Source organism: Oncorhynchus nerka, linkage group LG20 (assembly GCF_034236695.1).
Source record: "Oncorhynchus nerka isolate Pitt River linkage group LG20, Oner_Uvic_2.0, whole genome shotgun sequence".
NCBI lineage: Eukaryota > Metazoa > Chordata > Actinopteri > Salmoniformes > Salmonidae > Oncorhynchus > Oncorhynchus nerka.
The window spans coordinates 68,729,125-68,749,203 of NC_088415.1; the positions used below are offsets into that span (position 1 = coordinate 68,729,125).

Below are 20,079 nucleotides of genomic sequence, written 5' to 3' on the forward strand. Positions count from 1 at the left end.
AGGCTGTACCATTTGGAATTTAAACCAATATTTTCACATAAGAGAAGTTGCCTTAGATGGTGAAAGGCCTATTTTAAAAAATGATCGCTTTTATGCTGTGAGGGGATTAAAGTAGAAGTAGAGAACGAACTATAGGCTGAGTAAGAGCAGAACAAATATTCTTGATACATTGATGGACTAGCAAAGCAGGCTATGAACCTAACCTGGATGTAACTGGCCCAGGTCCTTGTTGATAGACACCTCATCAGTCCCTTGCTCCACAGCAGCTGCTCCCACTGAGATGCCTGGGAGAGAAGCAGTGAATTATAGCAGTGAGAGACCAACCTGAAACCCACCACCATCAACTGTTCATTTGTCCAGACTCAGCCTCTTACAAAATGACATATTATGTAGGTAAAGATTGGAGTCATCATTTTCACCACAGGATATGGACATAATTAAACATTAATGGAGTGAAAATGATAGACAAAAAGAAGGGAGAGAGAGAGAGAAACAGAGGGGGAGAGAGAGCGAGAAAGAGAGACTGTTGTTACTGATTGTCCTGTTAGTGACATTTTGATTTGTATTTTTTTTATGCTGTTGTTGCTAATTAATCATTTCCAAAGTACGCTTCGCAATATGTACATTGTTACATCATGCCAATAAAGCAAATTAAATTGAATGTGTGAGCGAGAGAGTGAGAGCCAGAGAGAGAAATAAAAAGTGGGCTAATACAGGCAGAAATATTAGATGCCCAGCAGGCTTATTGGCAGTGAACAGAGTCAGTTTTAACTGGGCATTATTTCAAATCCCACTCCTAGTTCCAACAGCCAAAGACGCATAGCTTTGATTTGTAACGTCAATCCTAGCTAGCAGTCTTTGATTGCGGTGGCTGTCCCTCTCACACACAGAACCGAACCACTGAGACGTGCAGATTCCCAGCCAAGTGCCCTCAAAGTAACCCAATAATCCATTACTAAGTCATGAATCTGTCACATAAAAAGCCCTAATCTCCTCATGGAAAATACAGTCATCCATCTAGGCCAACACCAGATAGGAGGATTTTATAAACTCAATATTGGCTGAGGTTAACAGACCTGAGCTGCAGGCTGTTAAACACCTCAGGTTTCTCAACTCCAGCTGCTGCACAAAAAAAAGTAAACTGGAGAACAGAGCCTGTGGTGCTCACTCAAAGAAAGCAATGGTTGCTTGGAAATCCAAGCAACGTTAGAAAACAATGGACTGTGTGTAGCTACAATCACATTTGTAATAATCATCAATGCATTCTTACACACATACTCCGGTAGCTCATCCCGCCTACCCTCAGAATTCCTGCTGACAGCTTAATACAAAATACAAACAGTCCCTCACATTTCACAAGTTCCCACAGCATCCCCGCTCTAATGATCCCATCCCTAGCAAACACACAACATGCACCTGCTGAGCATTTCTCTACTCGGAAAGGACTTTGAGTAACCATGACAACCTGCATATCAAGGTCTGAACTCTGATGACTGTGCAGCTCACAACACAAGCATATCTGGGCCTCAACACCCAGAGTCAATTACGAGATGAGCGAGCATTTCAAGCATCCTTGTATCCTTCGTACAAACACTACAGAGGGGTTTGTGTTATCGTTATCAAACCCTTACTGCTGATTACTGTCATCATGAACCCTTACTGCAGATTGTTATCAAATCCTTATTCCCCTTGTCTCCTTGCAGAAGGAAGCGATTGTACACACACACACACACAGCTCTATTTTACACAGATAAGCCATCATCGTGTCAGATTTAATTGGAGTTCACACCATGGATCTGACAGTAGGCGGTATGTCTGTCATTAGATTCATGATAAGCCTGCTGCTAAGCCATGAGTGGATGAGAAGGATCTGGACAGGTATCCACAGCTCATTTTAATAACCTTAATTAACTTTACACTGGGTGGCAGGTGGGCCAGGAGGAGATTGGCTTGTAGTGCCATGATCCCACAAAGCCAATGTTTAGCTAGCCTATGCAACACCACAGCTAGCATATAGCCCAGCACCAAACATACACATATGCATAGGCCTGAAAGGACATTTGGTAAACCTGTCTGGGAGCAGTGATTGGATACATAGCCTACATTGTGAATGACTTCCCGCATCTACTGAGGACAAGACAAGAGCATCAAACATATGCCAAAAGCTGTCAATATGACATTTGAATGGCTGACCGATCAACAGAGAGTGTAGAGTTGATGAAGTTTCTCGACAGGTGTGAGACAGCAGGGGCAGTGAATGGAGGAGAGGATGTAGGGGCCAGACCGTAGACAGGAGGCATGTGGCGGCTGAATTCGGAGCTAAACCAACCATCTAGTATGACCTAGTGCTATAGCCCTTGGTGTTCAGCCTCAGGCCTCTCGAGGGAGGCTCCGCTCCTCCAATCAATGGAGATGAAATGATAGTAGATCAAGGCCCCTAGAGGTTTTTACCATCATACAGGCCTAATCACCAGCCTCTCTCCAAGCAGCCAGCAGCAGCACAATAAAACAAAAGCACTGCTGCTTAGGACAGGAGCCACACACAGACATACAGGATTCTGCTCCTCTTTGTGTGTGTGTGTGTGTATATATAAAATCGCAAGAGAGTGTGAGTGATAAAGAGATGGGATCAACTCAGGGGTGTTTTTAAAAGCCACATAGGCGATGGATCAGAATCTTGGACAACTCGCTGCCTGGTTGTCAGTCATCAGCACCGCTCCCCTCCCTCCACAGCAGACGGTGGACATCCAGGTTAGAACCCACTGTAATATACCCTGCAGCTCATTCACCTGCTACATTAATAAGTGCACCAATGACATCTTCCCCACAGTGACTGTACGTACATATCCCAACCAAAATCCATGGATTACAGGAAACATCCACACTGAGCTAAAGGCTAGAGCTGGCACTTTCAAAGAGCGGGACACTAATCCGGACGCGACCTCCGTGGAGCCATCAAACAGGTAACGAGTCAATACAGGACCACGGGTGAATCCTATTTCGCCGGTTTTGACACTCGTCGGATGTGGCAGGGCTTGCAAACTATCATGGACTACAAAGAGAAACCTAGCCAAAAGCTGCCCAGTGACACCAGCCTACCAGAGGAGCTAAATGCCTTCTATGCTCACTTCAAGGCAAGCAACACTGAACCAAGCATGAGAGCATCAGCAGTTGAGGACGATTGTGTGATCTAGCTCTCTGTAGCCAATGTGAGTAAGACTTTTAAACAGGTCAACATTCACAGATGGATTACCAGAATGCATACTCAGAGCATGCGTACTCAGAGCATGAGGACCAGCTGGCGGGTGTCTTTACTAACATTTTCAAACTCTCCCTGACCCAGCCTGTAATAACTTCATGTTTCAAGCAGACCACCATTGTCCCTGTACCCAAGAACTCAAAGGTAACCTGTCTAAATGACTATTGCCCCGTAGCACTCACATCTACTATATAATGGCGCCGGAAGGGATGGCTGCCGTTTTACGGGCTCCTAACCAACTGTGCTATTTCTTGTGTTTTCGCATTGTTTGTAACTTATTTTGTACATAACGTTGAAGCTACTGTCTCTTATGACCTAAAAGAGTGTCTGGACATCAGAACAGCGATTGCTCACCTCAAACTGGACAAAGATTTTTTCTTGAATGAGTCTGATGCGAAGGATACTAGTGCTTCCCGGAGACCACGCCCAAATCCCAGTCATTCGGGTGAAGAAAATATGGAGATACAGGCGGTGAAGGTCGGGGTGCCTTGTGAGGATTCATAGGAAAGTGAGTAAATCACCACAACCATTGGTTCTACTGAACAACGTGCAATCACTGGAAAACAAACTGGATGAAACAAACGGTCGAGACTATCCTACCAACATGGCATTAAAAATGGTAATATCTTGTGTTTCACCGAGTTGTGGCTGAAAGATGACACAGATAGAGCTGGCTGCGTTTTCCGTGCATCGGCAGGACAGAGCAGTTACGTCTGGTAAGACGAGGGTCGGGGGTGTGTGTCTATTTGTCAATAACAGCTGGTGCCATGTCTAATATTAAAGAAGTCTTGAGGTATTGCCCAACTGAGTACGTCATAATAAGCTGTAAGACCACACAATCCACCAAGAGAGTTCTCATCTATATTATTCATAGCTGTCAATTTACCACCACAAACCGATTTACCACCACTAAGACCGCACTCAGCAAGCTGTATAAGGCTATAAGTAAGAACATGCTCATCCAGAAAGGCGCGCCTAGTGGCCGGGAAATTTAATGCAGGGGAACTTAAATCCATTTTACCCAATTTCTAACAGCATGTCACGTGCAACCAGAAGAAAAAAACATCTAGACCACATTTACTTCGCAGACAGAGGCCCATACAAAGCTCTCCCTCGCTATCCTTTTAGTACATCTTACCATAATTCTATCCTCCTGATTCCTGCTTACAAGCAAAAACTAAAGCAGAAAGTTCTAGTGACTCGCTCAATATGGAAGTGGTCCGACGCGGATGTTAAGCTAAAGGACTGTTTTGCTAGCACAGACTGGAATATGTTCAGTGTTTTATCCAATGGCATTAAGGAGTACACCACCTCAGGTCACTGTCTTAATCAATGAGTGCAATAAGTTTCCCCCTCAGGACACTGAAAAGATTTGGCATAATTTGGCAAAAAGTTATACAGCTGCACCATCGAGAGCATCCTGAACGGTTTCATTGCCGCCTGGAATAGCAACTGCTCGGCATTAGACCTTCAGTCGCTACAGAGGGTAGTGCATATGGCCCAGTACATCACTGGACTATTTACATTGACACCCCCTTTGTTTTACACTGCTGCTACTCACTGTTTATTATCTATGCATAGTCACTTTACCCCTACCTACAGTGGTAAGAACAAGTATGTGAACCCTTTGGAAATAACTGGATTTCTGCATAAATTGGTCATAAAATTTGATCTGACTTTCATCTAGATCACAACAAACAGTCTGCTTAAACTAATAACACAAACAATTATTTGTTTTCATGTCTTTATTGAACACACCGTGTAAACATTCACAGTGCAGGGTGAAAAAAGTATGTGAACCCTTGGATTTAATAACTGGTTGACCCTACTTTGGCAGCAATAACCTCAACCAAACATTTGCTGTAGTTGCGGATCAAACCTGCACAACGGTCAGGAGGAATTTTGGACCATTCCTCTTTACAAAACTGTTTCAGTTCAGTAATATTATTGGGATGTCTGGTGTGAACTGCTCTCAAGGTCATGCCACAGCATCTCAATCAGGTTGATGTCAGGACTCTGAATGGGCCACTCCAGAATGCGTAATTTCTTCTGTTGAAGCCATTACTTCTGTGATTTAGGTCGTTGTCCTGTTGCGTCACCCAACTTTTGTCTGTCGAGCTTCAATTGGCGGCCAGATAGCCTAAAATGTCTTGATAAACTTGGGAATGCATTTTTCCGTCAATGATAGCAAGCTGTCCAGGCCCTGAGGCAGCCCCAATCCATGATGCTCCCTTTAACATACTTTACAGTTGGGATGAGGTTTTGATGTCGGTGTGCTGTGCCTTTTTTTCTCCACACAGTGTTGTGTGTTCCTTCCAAACAACTCAACTGTAGTTTCAACTGTCCGAGAAATATTATTGCCAGTAGCGCTGTGGAACATCCAGGTGCGGGTTGGCAAACTTCAGACGTGCAGCAATGGTTTTTTTGGACAGCATTGGCTTCTTCCGTGGTGTCCTACCATGAACACCATTCTTGTTTAGTGTTTTACGTATCGTAGACCCGTCAACAGAGATTTTAGCATGTTCCAGAGATTTCTGTAAGTCTTAGATGACACTCCAGGATTCTTCTTAACCTCATGACGCATTCCGCTGTGCACTTGGAGTCATCTTTGCAGGACGGCCACTCCTAGGGAGAGTAGGAACAGTGCTGAACGTTCTCCATTTATAGACCATTTGTCTTACTGTGGACTGATGAACATCAAGGCTTTTAGAGATACTTTGGTAACCCTTTCCAGCTTCATGCAAGTCAACAATTCTTTAGGTCTTCTAAGATCTCTTTTGTTTGAGGCATGGTTCACATCAGGCAATGCTTCTTGTGGACAGCAAACTCCAATTTTGCAGACTCCAATTTTGCGAGAGTTTTTTATAGGGCAAGGCAGCTCTAACCAACATCTCAAATTTCGTCTCATTGATTGGACTCCAGGTTAGCTGACTCCTGACTCCAATTAGCTTTGGGAAATACCATTAGCCTAGGGGTTCACATACTTTTCCAACCTACACTGTGAATGTTTAAATTATGTATCCCGCCTGTACAAGAGGAACACCTATGTCAGAATGCTGTTCATTGACTACAGCTCAGCATTCAACACCATAGCGCCCTACAATATTATCACTTAGCTCCAGACCCTGGGACTGAACACCTCCCTGTGCAACTGGATAAAATGCAGGATTTGGCCAGATATCGCAATTGTGATTTTCAAACCAGTGTCAGGGTAGAGAACATCACTTCTAAAATGATATCATATGAATTAATACATACTGTGCTAACTGAATACAAAACCAAATGACATTTTTTCATTGTTATAGGCTACATATGATAATAGATAGGATTATTACACCTACATATATTAACAAACACATTTTTTTAAATAATCGAAATAGACTTTAATCGCAGCAGTAATTAATGAATTAATAACATGAGTTCCCATTTTAAAATGATGATTTTAAAGATATTTATTCAGGCAACAATAGGATGCAGATTGAATAGAAATCTTATGATTGTGTAATTATGTATAAGTAGGCTTAATATTATTATAATTCAAATTATAAATCAAAGTGATTTATACTTTTTTTTACGGCAAAGTGCCTTTAAAACATGTAACATTTGGTGCAGCTTGTGTCCAAAACATTGGATTCTGGTCCAGTCACTCAATGAAACATGTTTCAACATCTCCCTTATTTTTGTTGTACAGTGTTGGGATGGTGAATATGTGCGAGATGGAATCTTGTATTTCCTGTCCACCTTCTTCATCGTCTTTATGAAGTAGTCTTCTCTGACTGTGTAAATAGGAACCGTGTCTTTGGCTGTGATCGCGTCTGTCATTTCTATGTGCCTGCGCGGGATGTTCTTTCATAGGGCGTTACACTTCAAAACGCATCGGCAATCAATGCCTGTTTAACATAGGGTGCTGGTTGTGGCTGAGGGGCATTGCAACTGTCGATCGCTTTTTTTTGTTGTAACTATGCAATTGTCGTAAAGTAGAGGATGTTTATTCTTAAAATTATTCAATAAATAATAATGTTGCCTCGTTGTCGCCACAACGGAGGGACTTTTTGCACAACACTTGCATTTAGTTGATATCGGTATGTCTATAGCCGCAATACTCCCATACCACTGAAGATGTGCCCTTCTTTGGCACCAAATCGACGTTCTCTTTAGAACTTGCAGCACTCGTGTATCCGACACGCATGCGGTAAAGCCACAGAGTTCCTAAACCTTATACTGTAAGGTCTTTGGTAAAGCCCTTTCTCTCCTGCCAGCATCTAGCGGTGTGCTCTAAGCAGGGAGCGTGTGCATGCCATGCAGAGAGAGAGCCTGCTTGTGATTGTTCAGCATCCTCTGTGCATGTAGAGCGAATTAACGAATTAGCACATCTCATTGGAGGAGGTATATTAGTCTGGTTGTTGTTGTATTAATGGAATGTCAAAGAAACAAGAAAATTGCAGCCTATTGCGATATGGATAGTGCACGTCAATATCGTAATATCGATCTGAATTCGATTCCTCGTGCAGCCCTAGTAAGTCCCCTCCTGTTCACCCACGACTGCGTGGCCGCACACGACTCCAAAACAGTAATTCAGTTTGGGGAAGTGGTAGGCCTGATCACCGACAATGAGACCGACAATGAGACCACCTATAGAGAGTTGGTCAGTGAACTGGCCGTGTGGTGCCAGGACAACAACCTCTCCCTCAACATCACCAAGACAAAGGAGCTGCTCGTGGACTACAGCAAACGGAGGCCCGAGCATGCCCCCCTTGTGGCAGTAATACCCCATAAAAACAATTATGCCCTTGGGGTGAATATAATAATTATAATTCCCTTCTCCTGGCTGCCAATTGCCATGCTACACAGCCACCTCTCATTCACATGGCTCTCTCAATTCTTAGCCAATCCCAGCTAACACAATTTAGCTTAACTTGCAAAGAAAATACAAACTAGCTGTTTGCAGATGTAAGAAACAAAAATGAATATTGTAATTATAGAACGCTTGCGGATTTATACTAAGATCAAAGTCGACACAACATCGTTGTCATCAACATTGTTGCATGTGGCTGCAGGTAGCCTAGTGGTTGGAGCGTTGGGCCAGTAACTGAAAGGTTGCTAGATCGAATCCCCAAGCTGACAAGGTATGAATGATGTTCTACCCCTGAACAAGGCAGTTAACCCACTGTTCCCCGGTAAGCCGTCATTGTAAATACGAATTTATTCTTAACTGACTTGCCTAGTTAAATAAAAGTTTAAATAAAAAAATAGCTGTGCTGCATTTGACCATGCAGACTGAACAAAAGTATCTCATGGTCAAGCAACAACAAATGCGCTCCTTGAGTGACAGGCGGTTGGACTAGGTCTGTGTGGAAAGCGGCATGGAGAGAGAGAGAGAGAGAGAGAGCGAGTGGAGAGGGATGACTCAAGTAGTGGAGTAAACTACAAAAACAGACGTTACACACAGCGTATCACATTTAACAAACCAAACATTACCTTCTATAACAGTTTTGAAAGTAAAACCCAAACCGGTCCGTGCATCAGTATAGTACAATATAGTAAAATACGGTATACTGTCCGGCCCTAGTACTGAGTACGACCCAGTCAATTACTGGGGCCAAGCTCCCTGATGCCCAGGACCTCTATACCAGGTGGTGTCAGCCCTAAAAATTGTCAAAGACTCCAGCTACCCAAGTCACAATGTTCTCTCTGCTACTGTACGGCAAGTGGTCCCGATGCACCAAGTCTGGAACCAACAGAACCCTGAACAGCTTCTATCCCCAAGCCATAAGACTACTAAATAGCTTAGTTAACCAAATAGCTACCCCAACATTCTGCATTGACCCTCTTTGCACTGATCCTTTTGACTCATCACATATGATGCTGCTACTGTTTATTATCTATCCTGGTGCCTAGTCACTTTACCCCTACCTATAAGTGTTGCACGGTATACCGAAACATCTGTACTTTTCAGTATTCTAATTTTTGTCACTTAGTAATTCTTTCAAATGTGTCTCACTTCATATACGGATTGAGAGGATCGAGTGTCTAGTAATTTGTCTAAATCTTCAAGGGGGCAGTAGCTAGCTAGGATACTTGTGCTTGCAGCTGACACATCGCAAGCCACTTTTGAGAAGCAAGCGAGAGAGGAAAAATGCCGACATCATGGCATCTTCAATCTAAAACATACCTCCACGCCCGCAGCTCGTCGACAAAACTACATTTAAATTATTTTTGAGTGACAATGACATGAACATACACTATATTTACACAAAAGTATGTGGACATCCCGTCAAATTAGTGGATTCGGCTGTTTCAGCCACAACCCGTTGCTGACAGGTGTATAAAATTGAGCACACAGCAATGCAATCTCCATAGACAAACATTGGAAGTAGAATGGCCTTACTGAAGAGCTCAGTGATGGGGCCTCCCGAGTGGTGCAGCAGTCCTTAGGCTGCGCCGCTGTGCTAGAGGCGTCACTACAGACCCGGGATTGATACCAGTCTGTGTCACAACCGGCCATGACTGGGAGTCCCATAAGGCGGCGCACAATTTGTCCAACGCCGTCCGGGTTAGGGGAGGGTTTGGCCTGGGGGGGGCTTTACTTGGCTCATCGCGCACTATCGACGACTCCTCAGGCGCCTGCAAGCTGACCTCTATCATCAGTTGAATGGTGTTTCCTCTGACACATTGGTGCAGCTGGCTACCAGGTTAAGCGGACGGGTGTTAAGGAACACGGTTTGGCGGGTCATGTTTCGGGAGGACGCATGAACAGACCTTCGCCTCTCCCGAGCCCGTTGGGGAGTTGCAGCAATGAGACAAGATCATAATTAGGCTGGACACATGACATTTTTAACGATGCTTTTTCCCCCCCATTAAAATTCCCAGTTTATTGTTCTACGTCACAATGCCTGCTTTGCTATTGTTGGCAATGAGAACTGCCCACGTTGTTTGTAGTTAAAATGTAAACAAAAAATTGAACTCATGGAACTCTGAGGTCGTTCCATTATTTACTATAGGGAAATACAGGTATATCTGTCTATTTTGCCAAATAACTCGCAATGTTTTTTTCAAAGCGGACACCATTTTAATCAGGATAATCTCCTCTTTCTAATTACATAAGGTTGGGCAGTGTACTCAGCTGTCATCGATCGCTAGACCAGAAATAGTCAAAAGTTGCCATTTTCCCTACTTCCTCGTTATGCAGACATAAGCACACTTGGCACCATCAAAAACTGCGGATGTTTACTTTCTAAGTTATTATTTTTCAGTTTCGTCCTAAGAACAGATTGTAGTGGTAAAATAAAAAGTTATAAATTTTTTGGTGCCATTTAGGCAAAATGGAATTCTAAGCGTCACTCCAGCCAGAGGCTCTGCGAACGTTCGATTCCATTCATTTGCTATGGGCTCGCGCTAGTGTTCCAGCTTAGCAAATGTTCTTTTGACATTTTTCAGCCTTGGGTGAATTTTGACTCGTTCTATAGTCCAGCCTATCATAATTGGACCGCAATTGGATATCACAAAATCGGGGACAAAACGACTTATATCTACAGTATGTGAGCAAGAAGCTTTGTCGCCAATGGAAACTGTAGCGAAGAAAAGCATTGCTGCTAAAGTATAATAGATGAGGAGGAATCCAGGCCAGGGTCGTGCTCAAGAGAAGACACATTCTGCAGGGAAGTGAAACAAGGGTAGTTCGACCGAAAGCCTACTTCTAATTCTGAACTCATTGTAGAATGTATTAATTTGTCAAATAACAGCAGACTTTTGTTTTCCATTGCAAAACATCTTGCTACGGTGCGCCATTTTGAACACCAGCCAGTAGTGTTCTGTTCACCCAGGTTAGTCTCTAGCCCAGTCCTCAAAACAAGGACAGAGACCAACATCTCCCCAGGAGCATCAATGGGAGAATACAAAGTGCTTTTTCACTCCAAAATAATTACAAAGACAATGCTTTCATGGCTTTAATCTTGTGATAATGTGAGCCCATCTGGTTATCGATGCCTTTAGAAACAAAGCCCCAGCTGATGAATGGCTGTCAGTCTGATGTGAGCCATGGCAAAGAGAGAGAGCAGACAGAGCGATGCTTCCCTCTGGTCTTCATCCAGGCCAGACCGCCTTCATCTACACACAAGGGACTTATAACTTCATCAGTGATACTGCTGCTCGACCGTGGCCAAACCTAACACCTGCATGGAAAGGAATTGTGTGTGTGTGTGTGTGTGTGTCTAGCCCACAGAGTTACACTGTCTGGCATTCTGTACCCGAAAGCCTGCCTGGTCTGAGTTGGGACACTAAATAAGCCAGACTAGCGGTTTTCATGCAACCTTTCAATCCTGAGGTAATAAGCCACGTGACAAACAAATCTCTCACACTCTAATGAGTCCGCCTGCCAAACCGCTGGAGAGCATTAAAGGAGAACGATAGGGGGAAATAATGTTCAACCACAGACACAAATAACCCAGTCAGACAAAAGAGGGACTTACCGGGCTGCTGGTCTGATGTAGCCTGCTGTGGCTGCCTCTCCTCATGGCCGTTCTCACAGACAGCGGCGGTGGCTTGGATAGGCTTTGGCTGGGGCTCTGGTTCTGTATCCGTGTGCATTGGAACTGGTTGTAATTCCGGTTCTGGATCATTATGCACTGGAGGAGGAGACCTCAGCTGCTTCAGACCAGGTTCTAGATCGGTGTGCATTAGAACCACCGGTTCGGAGTCTGTGTGGCTCTGAGTAGCAGTCTGTGGGCTCAGCTCTAGGCCTCCAGTGTCCTTCTCCGGCACCACCACCACCTCTTCTACCTGTGGTGGTGCATGTTGTGGTTGTGACCCAGTAGGCCTGCAGCTTGAACATACATAGCCCTGGCTGGGCTGGATGTCTGCATGGCCTGACGACTGGCGCTCACACTCCAGGTGGAGCCATCTGGAAGCAGGAGGAGTGGAAAAATGAAGATTAAGGACATCACACATCAATGGAAAAAGAGACAATGCTAAAACAATGGAAAAAGAAACTAGAATGACCAACGGGACTGTGTGTGTTAGTACCTTTTACAACTGTGGCAGGACAGCAGGTCTTTGTGGTGCTCTGGGTCCAGGATACAGGCACACAGCGGACAGCTAAGGCTGGGGTCCTGATGTTGGACACAGGTCTCACACAATAGACTGGTGTGGTGCCACTGACCGCTGGTCCTGGTGCCGCACTGGACACACACTCTGCAGTTCTGGAGGAGGGGGAGAGAGAGAGAGAGACAACTGAAACTGGAGCAATGATGTTTTGTTTTTATTCATCCCCAAGAAGATATTCAGATGAGGCTTCAGTCTGAACTAAAGTGCTTGGGTGAGACGCAGCAGCTTCAAGAGTGGAGGAGAGAGAGGGGCGAGTTAGGCTGCGCAAGAGAAAGAGCGAGAACAGAGCAAGAAGAGCGATAGAGAAGAGCAAGAGAGCGAAAGCGAAAGAAAAGCAAGAGGGGGTTGGGTGCTGTGTGGGCTGTGTTCCTTCTGTGCTGCCGAGTCAGACTGAGAGGCAAAAGCTAAGTGAGTGTGAAGATGTTCCGCCACCTGGCCGGCGCCTCACTGGCTGCTGCGGTCTGCAGTCAGATCCCCACCCACCACCACAGCTGATAGGCCACCCAGACAGGCAGTCCACACCACCTGCTCCACCAGAGGAAGGGGCCACAGGCAGGGGATGACGACGCATACGGTTTGATTTCCCCGCCGCGCGCACACACACACAGCTGCCTTATCTGAAATGATACAGGGTCTGAGGCTAAACGGCAGCCTTTAAAAGAGCCGCCTGTGTGAGTCATTTCTTAACCATGGGAAGCACAGATACAACCACGGAAAAAATGTAATATTCTCATCAGGTGATAATTTCTCAATAGGAACTGTGGGAGTTTTAAACCTCTGTTCATACGTATTGACAAATAAAAGGAACAGGCAACCCTTTTATTCCATTTCTCATTCTATACAGATTTCTTCCCCCCGTGCCATCTACAGCTTTTCATACCATACAAACTCAGCAAAAAAAGAAACGGCCCTTTTTCAGGACCTTGTCTTTCAAAGATAATTTGTAAAAATCCAAATAACTTCTCAGATCAACATTGGAAAGGGTTTAAACACTGTTTCCCATGCTTGTTCAATGAACCATAAACAATTAATGAACATGCACCTGTGGAACGGTCGTTAAGATACTAACAGCTTACAGATGGTAGGCAACTAAGGTCACAGGTATGAAAACTTAGGACACTAAAGAGGCCTTTCTACTGACTCTGAAAAACACAAAGAAAGATTTCCAGGGTCCCTGCTAATCTGCGTGTACGTGCCTTAGGCATGCTGCAACAAGGCATGAGGACTGCAGATGTGGCCAGGGCAATAAATTGCCATGTCCACACTGAGACGCCTAAGACAGAGCTACAGGGAGACAGGACGGACAGCTGATCGTCCTCAAAGTGGCAGATCACGTGTAACAGTACATCGGAACATCACACCTGCGGGACAGGTACAGGATGGCAACAACTGCCCGAGTTACACCAGGAACGCACAATCCCTCTATCAGTGCTCAGACTGTCCACAATAAACAGAGAGGCTGGACTGAGGGCTTGTAGGCCTGTTGTAAGGGGCAGGTCCTCACCACGTATCACCGGCAACAACGACGCCAATGGGCACAAACCCACCGTCGCCGGATCAGACCGGACTGGCAAAAAGTTCTCTTCACTGACGTGTCGCGGTTTTGTCTCACCAGGGGTGATGGTCGGATTCGTGTTTGTCATCGAGGGAATGAGCGTTACACTGACGCCTGTACTCCGGAGCGGGATCGATTTGAAGGGGGAGGGTCCGTCATGGTCTGCGGCGGTGTCACAGCATCATCGGACTGAGCTTGTTGTCATTGCAGGCAATCTCAACGCTGTGCGTTACAGGGAAGACATCCTCCTCCCTCATGTGGTACCCTTCCTGCAGGCTCATCCTGACATGACCCTCCAGCATGACAATGCCACCAGCCATATTGCTCGTGTGCGATTTCCTGCAAGACAGGAATGTCAGTGTTCTGCCATGGCCAGCGAAGAGCCCGGATCTCAATCCCATTGAGCACGTCTGGGAGCTGTTGAATCGGAGGGTGAGGGCTAGGGTCATCTGAGCAGCTAACTGATCGCTGCAGCTGTACATAGTCTATTGGTAAATAGCCCACCCATTTTCACCTACCTCATCCCCATACTGTTTTTATTGATTTACTTTTCTGCTCTTTTGCACACCAATATCTCTACCTGTACATGACCATCTGATCATTTATCACTCCAGTGTTAATCTGCAAAATTGTAATTATTCGCCTACCTCCTCATGCCTTTTGCACACAATGTATATAGACTCCCCTTTTTTTCTACTGTGTTATTGACTTGTTAATTGTTTACGCCATGTGTAACTCTGTGTTCTGTTCACACTGCTATGCTTTATCTTGGCCAGGTCGCAGATGCAAAAGAGAACTTGTTCTCAACTAGCCTACCTGGTTAAATAAAGGTGAAATAAAATAAAAAATATTTTTAAAAAAGGGTCATTCCCCTCAAAAATATCCAGGAACTTGCAGTGCCTTGGTGGAAGAGTGGGGTAACATCTCACAGCAAGAACGGGCAAATATGAGGAGGAGATGCACTGCAGTACTTAATGCAGCTGGTGGCCACACCAGATACTGACTGTTACTTTGATTTTGACCCCCCCTTTGTTCAGGGACACATTATTCCATTTGTTAGTCACATGTCTGTGGAACTTGTTCAGTTCATGTCTCAGTTGTTGAATCTTATGTTCATACAACTATTTACACATGTTAAGTTTGCTGAAAATAAACGCAGTTGACAGTGAGAGAACGTTTCTTTTTTTGCTGAGTTTACCTGTAATATACAGCAGGGGACAGGGCATGTTCTGCCCCATGAACTTTTAGAGGTATTTTGAGGCGTTTCCATGACATTTTCATTTGTGGGAGAAAAAAACAAAAACGTAAATAACGAATGTGGAAATGTTTCTACGGTCGTGTATTAGCAAAAAAGCAAGCATTTACTCAATTAATGTCATTGTAACATAGTTTATATTTGTATTATTAATTTAAAATCACACATGTAAAAATTCACATTATTTGTGATGTTAACTGCCTAAATGTGATGCCTAACAATTGGACACACCAATGATCAGTATTAAAATTTAACACATAAATAAATATAATTACAGGACAACTAAGTAATTTATGGAACAAGGTTGATCTATTCCTCTGGTGGGCCTTTGAAAAGATCATTAGGTCCGTCAGCGTGCTGGTATTGAGCTGGATTCTCCTGTCCTTTTTACACTATTCATTAATGAAAAAAGCCCATTCCACCTTGTCTGAAGCAAAAAAAATTGAAATATATATTTAACTAGTTTAAGTGACAAATGAACTAAACTGACCATACACTGCTTGGTGACTGTTGCTCTCATATCTTTTAGACTGAGTCCATGTCACAAAAAAATCAAAAGCGATAGCCCCGCGAAAGCTCTTAGATGTCTTTTGTACCAACGTTTCGTGGCAGGCTTTGCAGAACATTACGATGGCAGGATCTTGAATGGCCTCGACCCCCACCCAATCAATCTTCCATCCCTCGATGGTAGTGTTTTTTTTTACTGTGGTTTTGACGGTTGACTTGCTCAACAGTAGAGGCTGGCGGTGGGTCATTATTATTAACATATTTTTCCACTTCTGCTGCCGCTGATGTTTGCGCCGTCGTTTTTCAAATTAGAAATCGCTCAATGCCAATAAAAAAAAAAGTTGAGAAAAGGGAGCAGGTCTGCTTACCATGGACAGATTTTGACAGGAGTTAACTCCTTCACTTCGCCTCTGTTATTATTGCCCGAGGTGCCCAGGCTGTGCGAGATGGGGGGGCTTGATCCCGCTACTGCAGCTGGTGTATAGTTTTAATTTGTGATAGCTTACAATACATTTAAGGGCATTTATTTGCCCTCATTATGACAATTTAGGGGGCATTTAAGGAACTTTAGTGGGCATTTCTGCCCCAAGTCCTCGTTAAATTCCAACCCTGATACAGCACCTTACAGTATTGTAGTGTCTTCCACATACCTTACACCTCCATCCGTTGGTAGGGATGTCGTCGATGGCCGGTTGCAGGCAGAAGGTGTGGTAGCCTTTGTCACACATGTCACACACCAACATCTTATCGTCCTCCCCTGGGTTCCTGCACACAGGGAGAAGGACACTTGAGGGCTGTACATATATTCTTTGGCTCTATGGACTCTATACGTAGTCCCTTGTGCCCTAATCCTTGAAACTAACGACTGTTGCAAAGTCACAACTAAAGGGTCAATGTGTTGTTCTAATCTGTATTGCAGAGCCGACCTGAATTTATCACGGACTCGGTTGCTAACAGTAACCAGGCTGTTTGAGGTACGAGACGAAAGAGCAGTGCCTGAGGGTGCGTTACCCACAAACCACAGTGGAAGCACAAACAAAAATCACAGTTTCCACCTCCATGCCTGACGGCCACCGACACACACATCTCAATACAGGGCCAGGTCAGGTGTGTCGGTGGACGGATGGGCGGTTGGAAGGTGACTCACTTGCATGTCTGGCAGACCTTGCACTCGGGGCACTGCCAGCCGGCTCTCCTCAGCGGAGTCACAGCCATGTCCAGGCAGGCCCCGTGGTAGTGCTGCCCACAGCTGGTACAGAAGAGCTGGTCAGGGAGCTCCCCAGGGCTGTCACACAGTGCACAGATAAAGTCGTCTGGAACTAAGAGTGGGAAGGGGGGGGGGGGGGGTAAGGAAATGAGAGAGGGTAAGAGGTAAGTAGGGGGGAGAGAGAGAAATGGAGAATAGAATGGGGATTGTGAGTAGCTCGTGTCTAGAGAGTTTTTCCTTGGTCCTACTTATGACAGCATTACTTCAATTATTTCAAGTTTATTATTAGAATGCTGGACTCACATCTGCTGATGGCCAGTTCTATGTGATCTGGACAGAGGAGGGAGAGACTCCTGATATCCTGAAAAGTCCCTGCTGCCCCCGCACATGGGTAATGGTACAGTCGAGCACATCCTTCAGCACAGCACTTGATGGAGGCTCCAAGGCGCTTACAGTACGCACAGTGCTAGAGAAGGGGGAAACAATAGAGTCAATCAAATGTATTTATACTGAACAAAAATATAAAACTCAACATGCTAAATGTTGGCGCCATAGGCACAAAAAAAAATCTAATTTTGTGCACACATTTGTTTACATCCCGGTTAGTCAGCATTTCTCCTTTGCCAAGATAATCCATCCACCTGACAGGTGTGGCATATCAGGAAGCTGATTAAAACAGCATGATCATTACACAGGTGCATGTTGTGCTGGGGACAATCAAAGGCCACAAAAATAATTGCAGTTGTGTCACATAACACAATGCTACTGATGTATCAGGTTGAGGGAGCATGCACAATTGGCATGCTGACTGCAGGAATGTCCACCAGAGCTGTTGCCAGAGAATTGAATGTTCATTTGTCAACCATAAGCCACCTCCAACGGCGCTTTAGAGAATTTGGCAGTACGTCCAACCGGCCTCACAACCGCAGACCATGTGTAACTATGCTAGGCCAGGATCTCCACATCCGGCTTCTTCACCGGTGGGATTGTCTGAGACCAACCACCCGGACAGCTGATGAAACTGTAGGTTTCCACAACCAAAGAATTTCTGCATAAACTGTTCAAAACAGTCTCAGGGAAGCTCATCTGCGTGCTCGTCTTCCTCACCAGGATCTTGATCAGAACTGCCGTTTGGCATCGTAATCAACTTCAGTGGGAAAATGCTCACCTTTGATGGCCACTGGCACGCTGGATAAGTGTGCCCTTCACTGATGAATCCCGGTTTCAACTGTACCGGGTAAATGGCAGACAGAATGTATGGTGTCGTGTGGGTGAAATCGGAAGCTATCACATAGCCAAAAACATGGTTCCTATTTACACAGTCAGCAAAGACGCCTCCAAGATCCAAGGTTCCTATTTACACAGTCAGCAAAGACGGCTTCAAGATCCAAGGTTCCTATTTACACAGTCAGCAAAGGTGGCTTCAAGATCCAAGGTTCCTATTTACACAGTCAGCAAAGGTGGCTTCAAGATCCAAAGTTCCTATTTACACAGTCAGCAAAGACGGCTTCAAGATCCAAGGTTCCTATTTACACAGTCAGCAAAGGTGGCTTCAAGATCCAAGGTTCCTATTTACACAGTCAGCAAAGGTGGCTTCAAGATCCAAGGTTCCTATTTACACAGTCAGCAAAGGTGGCTTCAAGATCCAAGGTTCCTATTTACACAGTCAGCAAAGGTGGCTTCAAGATCCAAGGTTCCTATTTACACAGTCAGCAAAGGTGGCTTCAAGATCCAAGGTTCCTATTTACACAGTCAGCAAAGGTGGCTTCAAGATCCAAGGTTCCTATTTACACAGTCAGCAAAGGTGGCTTCAAGATCCAAGGTTCCTATTTACACAGTCAGCAAAGACGTGGCTTCAAGAAGATACAAGATTCCATCCATCTCGCACATATTCGCCATCCCAACACTATAACAAAAATAAGGGAGATATTGAAACATGTCGCGTTGAATGACTGGACCACTCTTCAAATGCTTCAGACACCAATGACACCTTGCAATCGGTAGGCTGTGTGCGTTACATGTTAAAGACACTTACTTATGATTTCAATTATAATAATGATTGAGCCTACTTATACATAATTACACAATCATAAGCTTCCTATTCCATCTGCAGCCTATTGCTGCCTGAATAAATAATTAACTTAGGTTATTTAAGAATTCATAATGGTAAAATAGGAAATGGGAAGTCATATTATTAATTCATTAGTGCTGCGCTTAAAGCACACTATATTTTGATGAGCGTGTAAAACATTAGTTTGTTAATATTAGGTGTAATAATTCTAATCATATGTAGCCAGTAACAATGTTAGAAAATATTTGTTTAATTTGGTTTTGTATTCAGTTAGCAGTGTGCATTCATTCATATGGTCTCATTTTAGAAGTGATGTTCTCTACCCTGACACTTGTTTGAAATTCACCATTAATAAATCGCAATCTGGCCCCAAAAAAATTGCAATTAGATACTGTATTTTGTCCAAATAGTGCAGCCATAGGACTAAGCACGCACCCCTGAGGGGCCCCGGTGTTGAGGGTGAGCTTGGCGGATGTGTTGTTGCTATCTACCCTCAATCAGGAAGTCCAGGATCCAGTTGCAAAGGGAGATGTTCAGTCCCAGGGTCCTGAGCTTAGCGATGAGCTTGGAGGGCACTATGGTGTTGAATGCTGAGCTGTAGTCAATGAACAGCATTCTCACATAGATGTTCCTCTTGTCCAGGTGGGAGTGGGCAGTGTGGAGTGCTATAGAGATTGCATCATCTGTTGATCTGTATGCAAATTGAGAGGGTCCAGGGTGTCTGGGATGGTGTTGTGAGTCATGACCAGCCTTTCAAAGAATTTCATGTGCAAAAAGTCCCTCAGAGTTGTGGCGATAACAAGAGGCAACATAACACATTTATTCAATCATTTGAAGAATAACCATCCAATTCTTTAAGATGATTGCATGGTAACATGTTTTTTTTTAAGCACCCGACGACAGCAGCAATGCCCCTCAGCCACAAAGCACTTCATGGCTACAGGGCAATTGTCATTTAGACAGGTTATCTTGGCATTCTTGGGCACAGAGTCTATGGTGGTCTGCTTGAAACATATAGATATAACAGACTGGGTCAGGGAGAGGTTGAAAATATTAGTGGAGACACCTGACAGCTGGTCAGCGTATGCTCGGAGTAGACGTCCTGGTAATCCGTCTGGCCCCG

At 44.6% G+C, this 20,079-nt stretch overlaps 1 protein-coding gene across 1 annotated transcript in view; it reads right to left on the reverse strand.

The window, feature by feature from the left end:
- LOC115103015 (histone-lysine N-methyltransferase 2C-like) overlaps positions 1-20,079 on the reverse strand; it is a 131,992-nt gene that overhangs the window by 78,842 nt on the left and 33,071 nt on the right. The window contains 6 exon segments of the mRNA XM_029623565.2: positions 204-284; positions 11,728-12,158; positions 12,281-12,456; positions 16,329-16,443; positions 16,826-16,997; positions 17,189-17,351. Of these exon segments, the coding sequence (XP_029479425.2) occupies positions 204-284; positions 11,728-12,158; positions 12,281-12,456; positions 16,329-16,443; positions 16,826-16,997; positions 17,189-17,351 (1,138 nt within the window).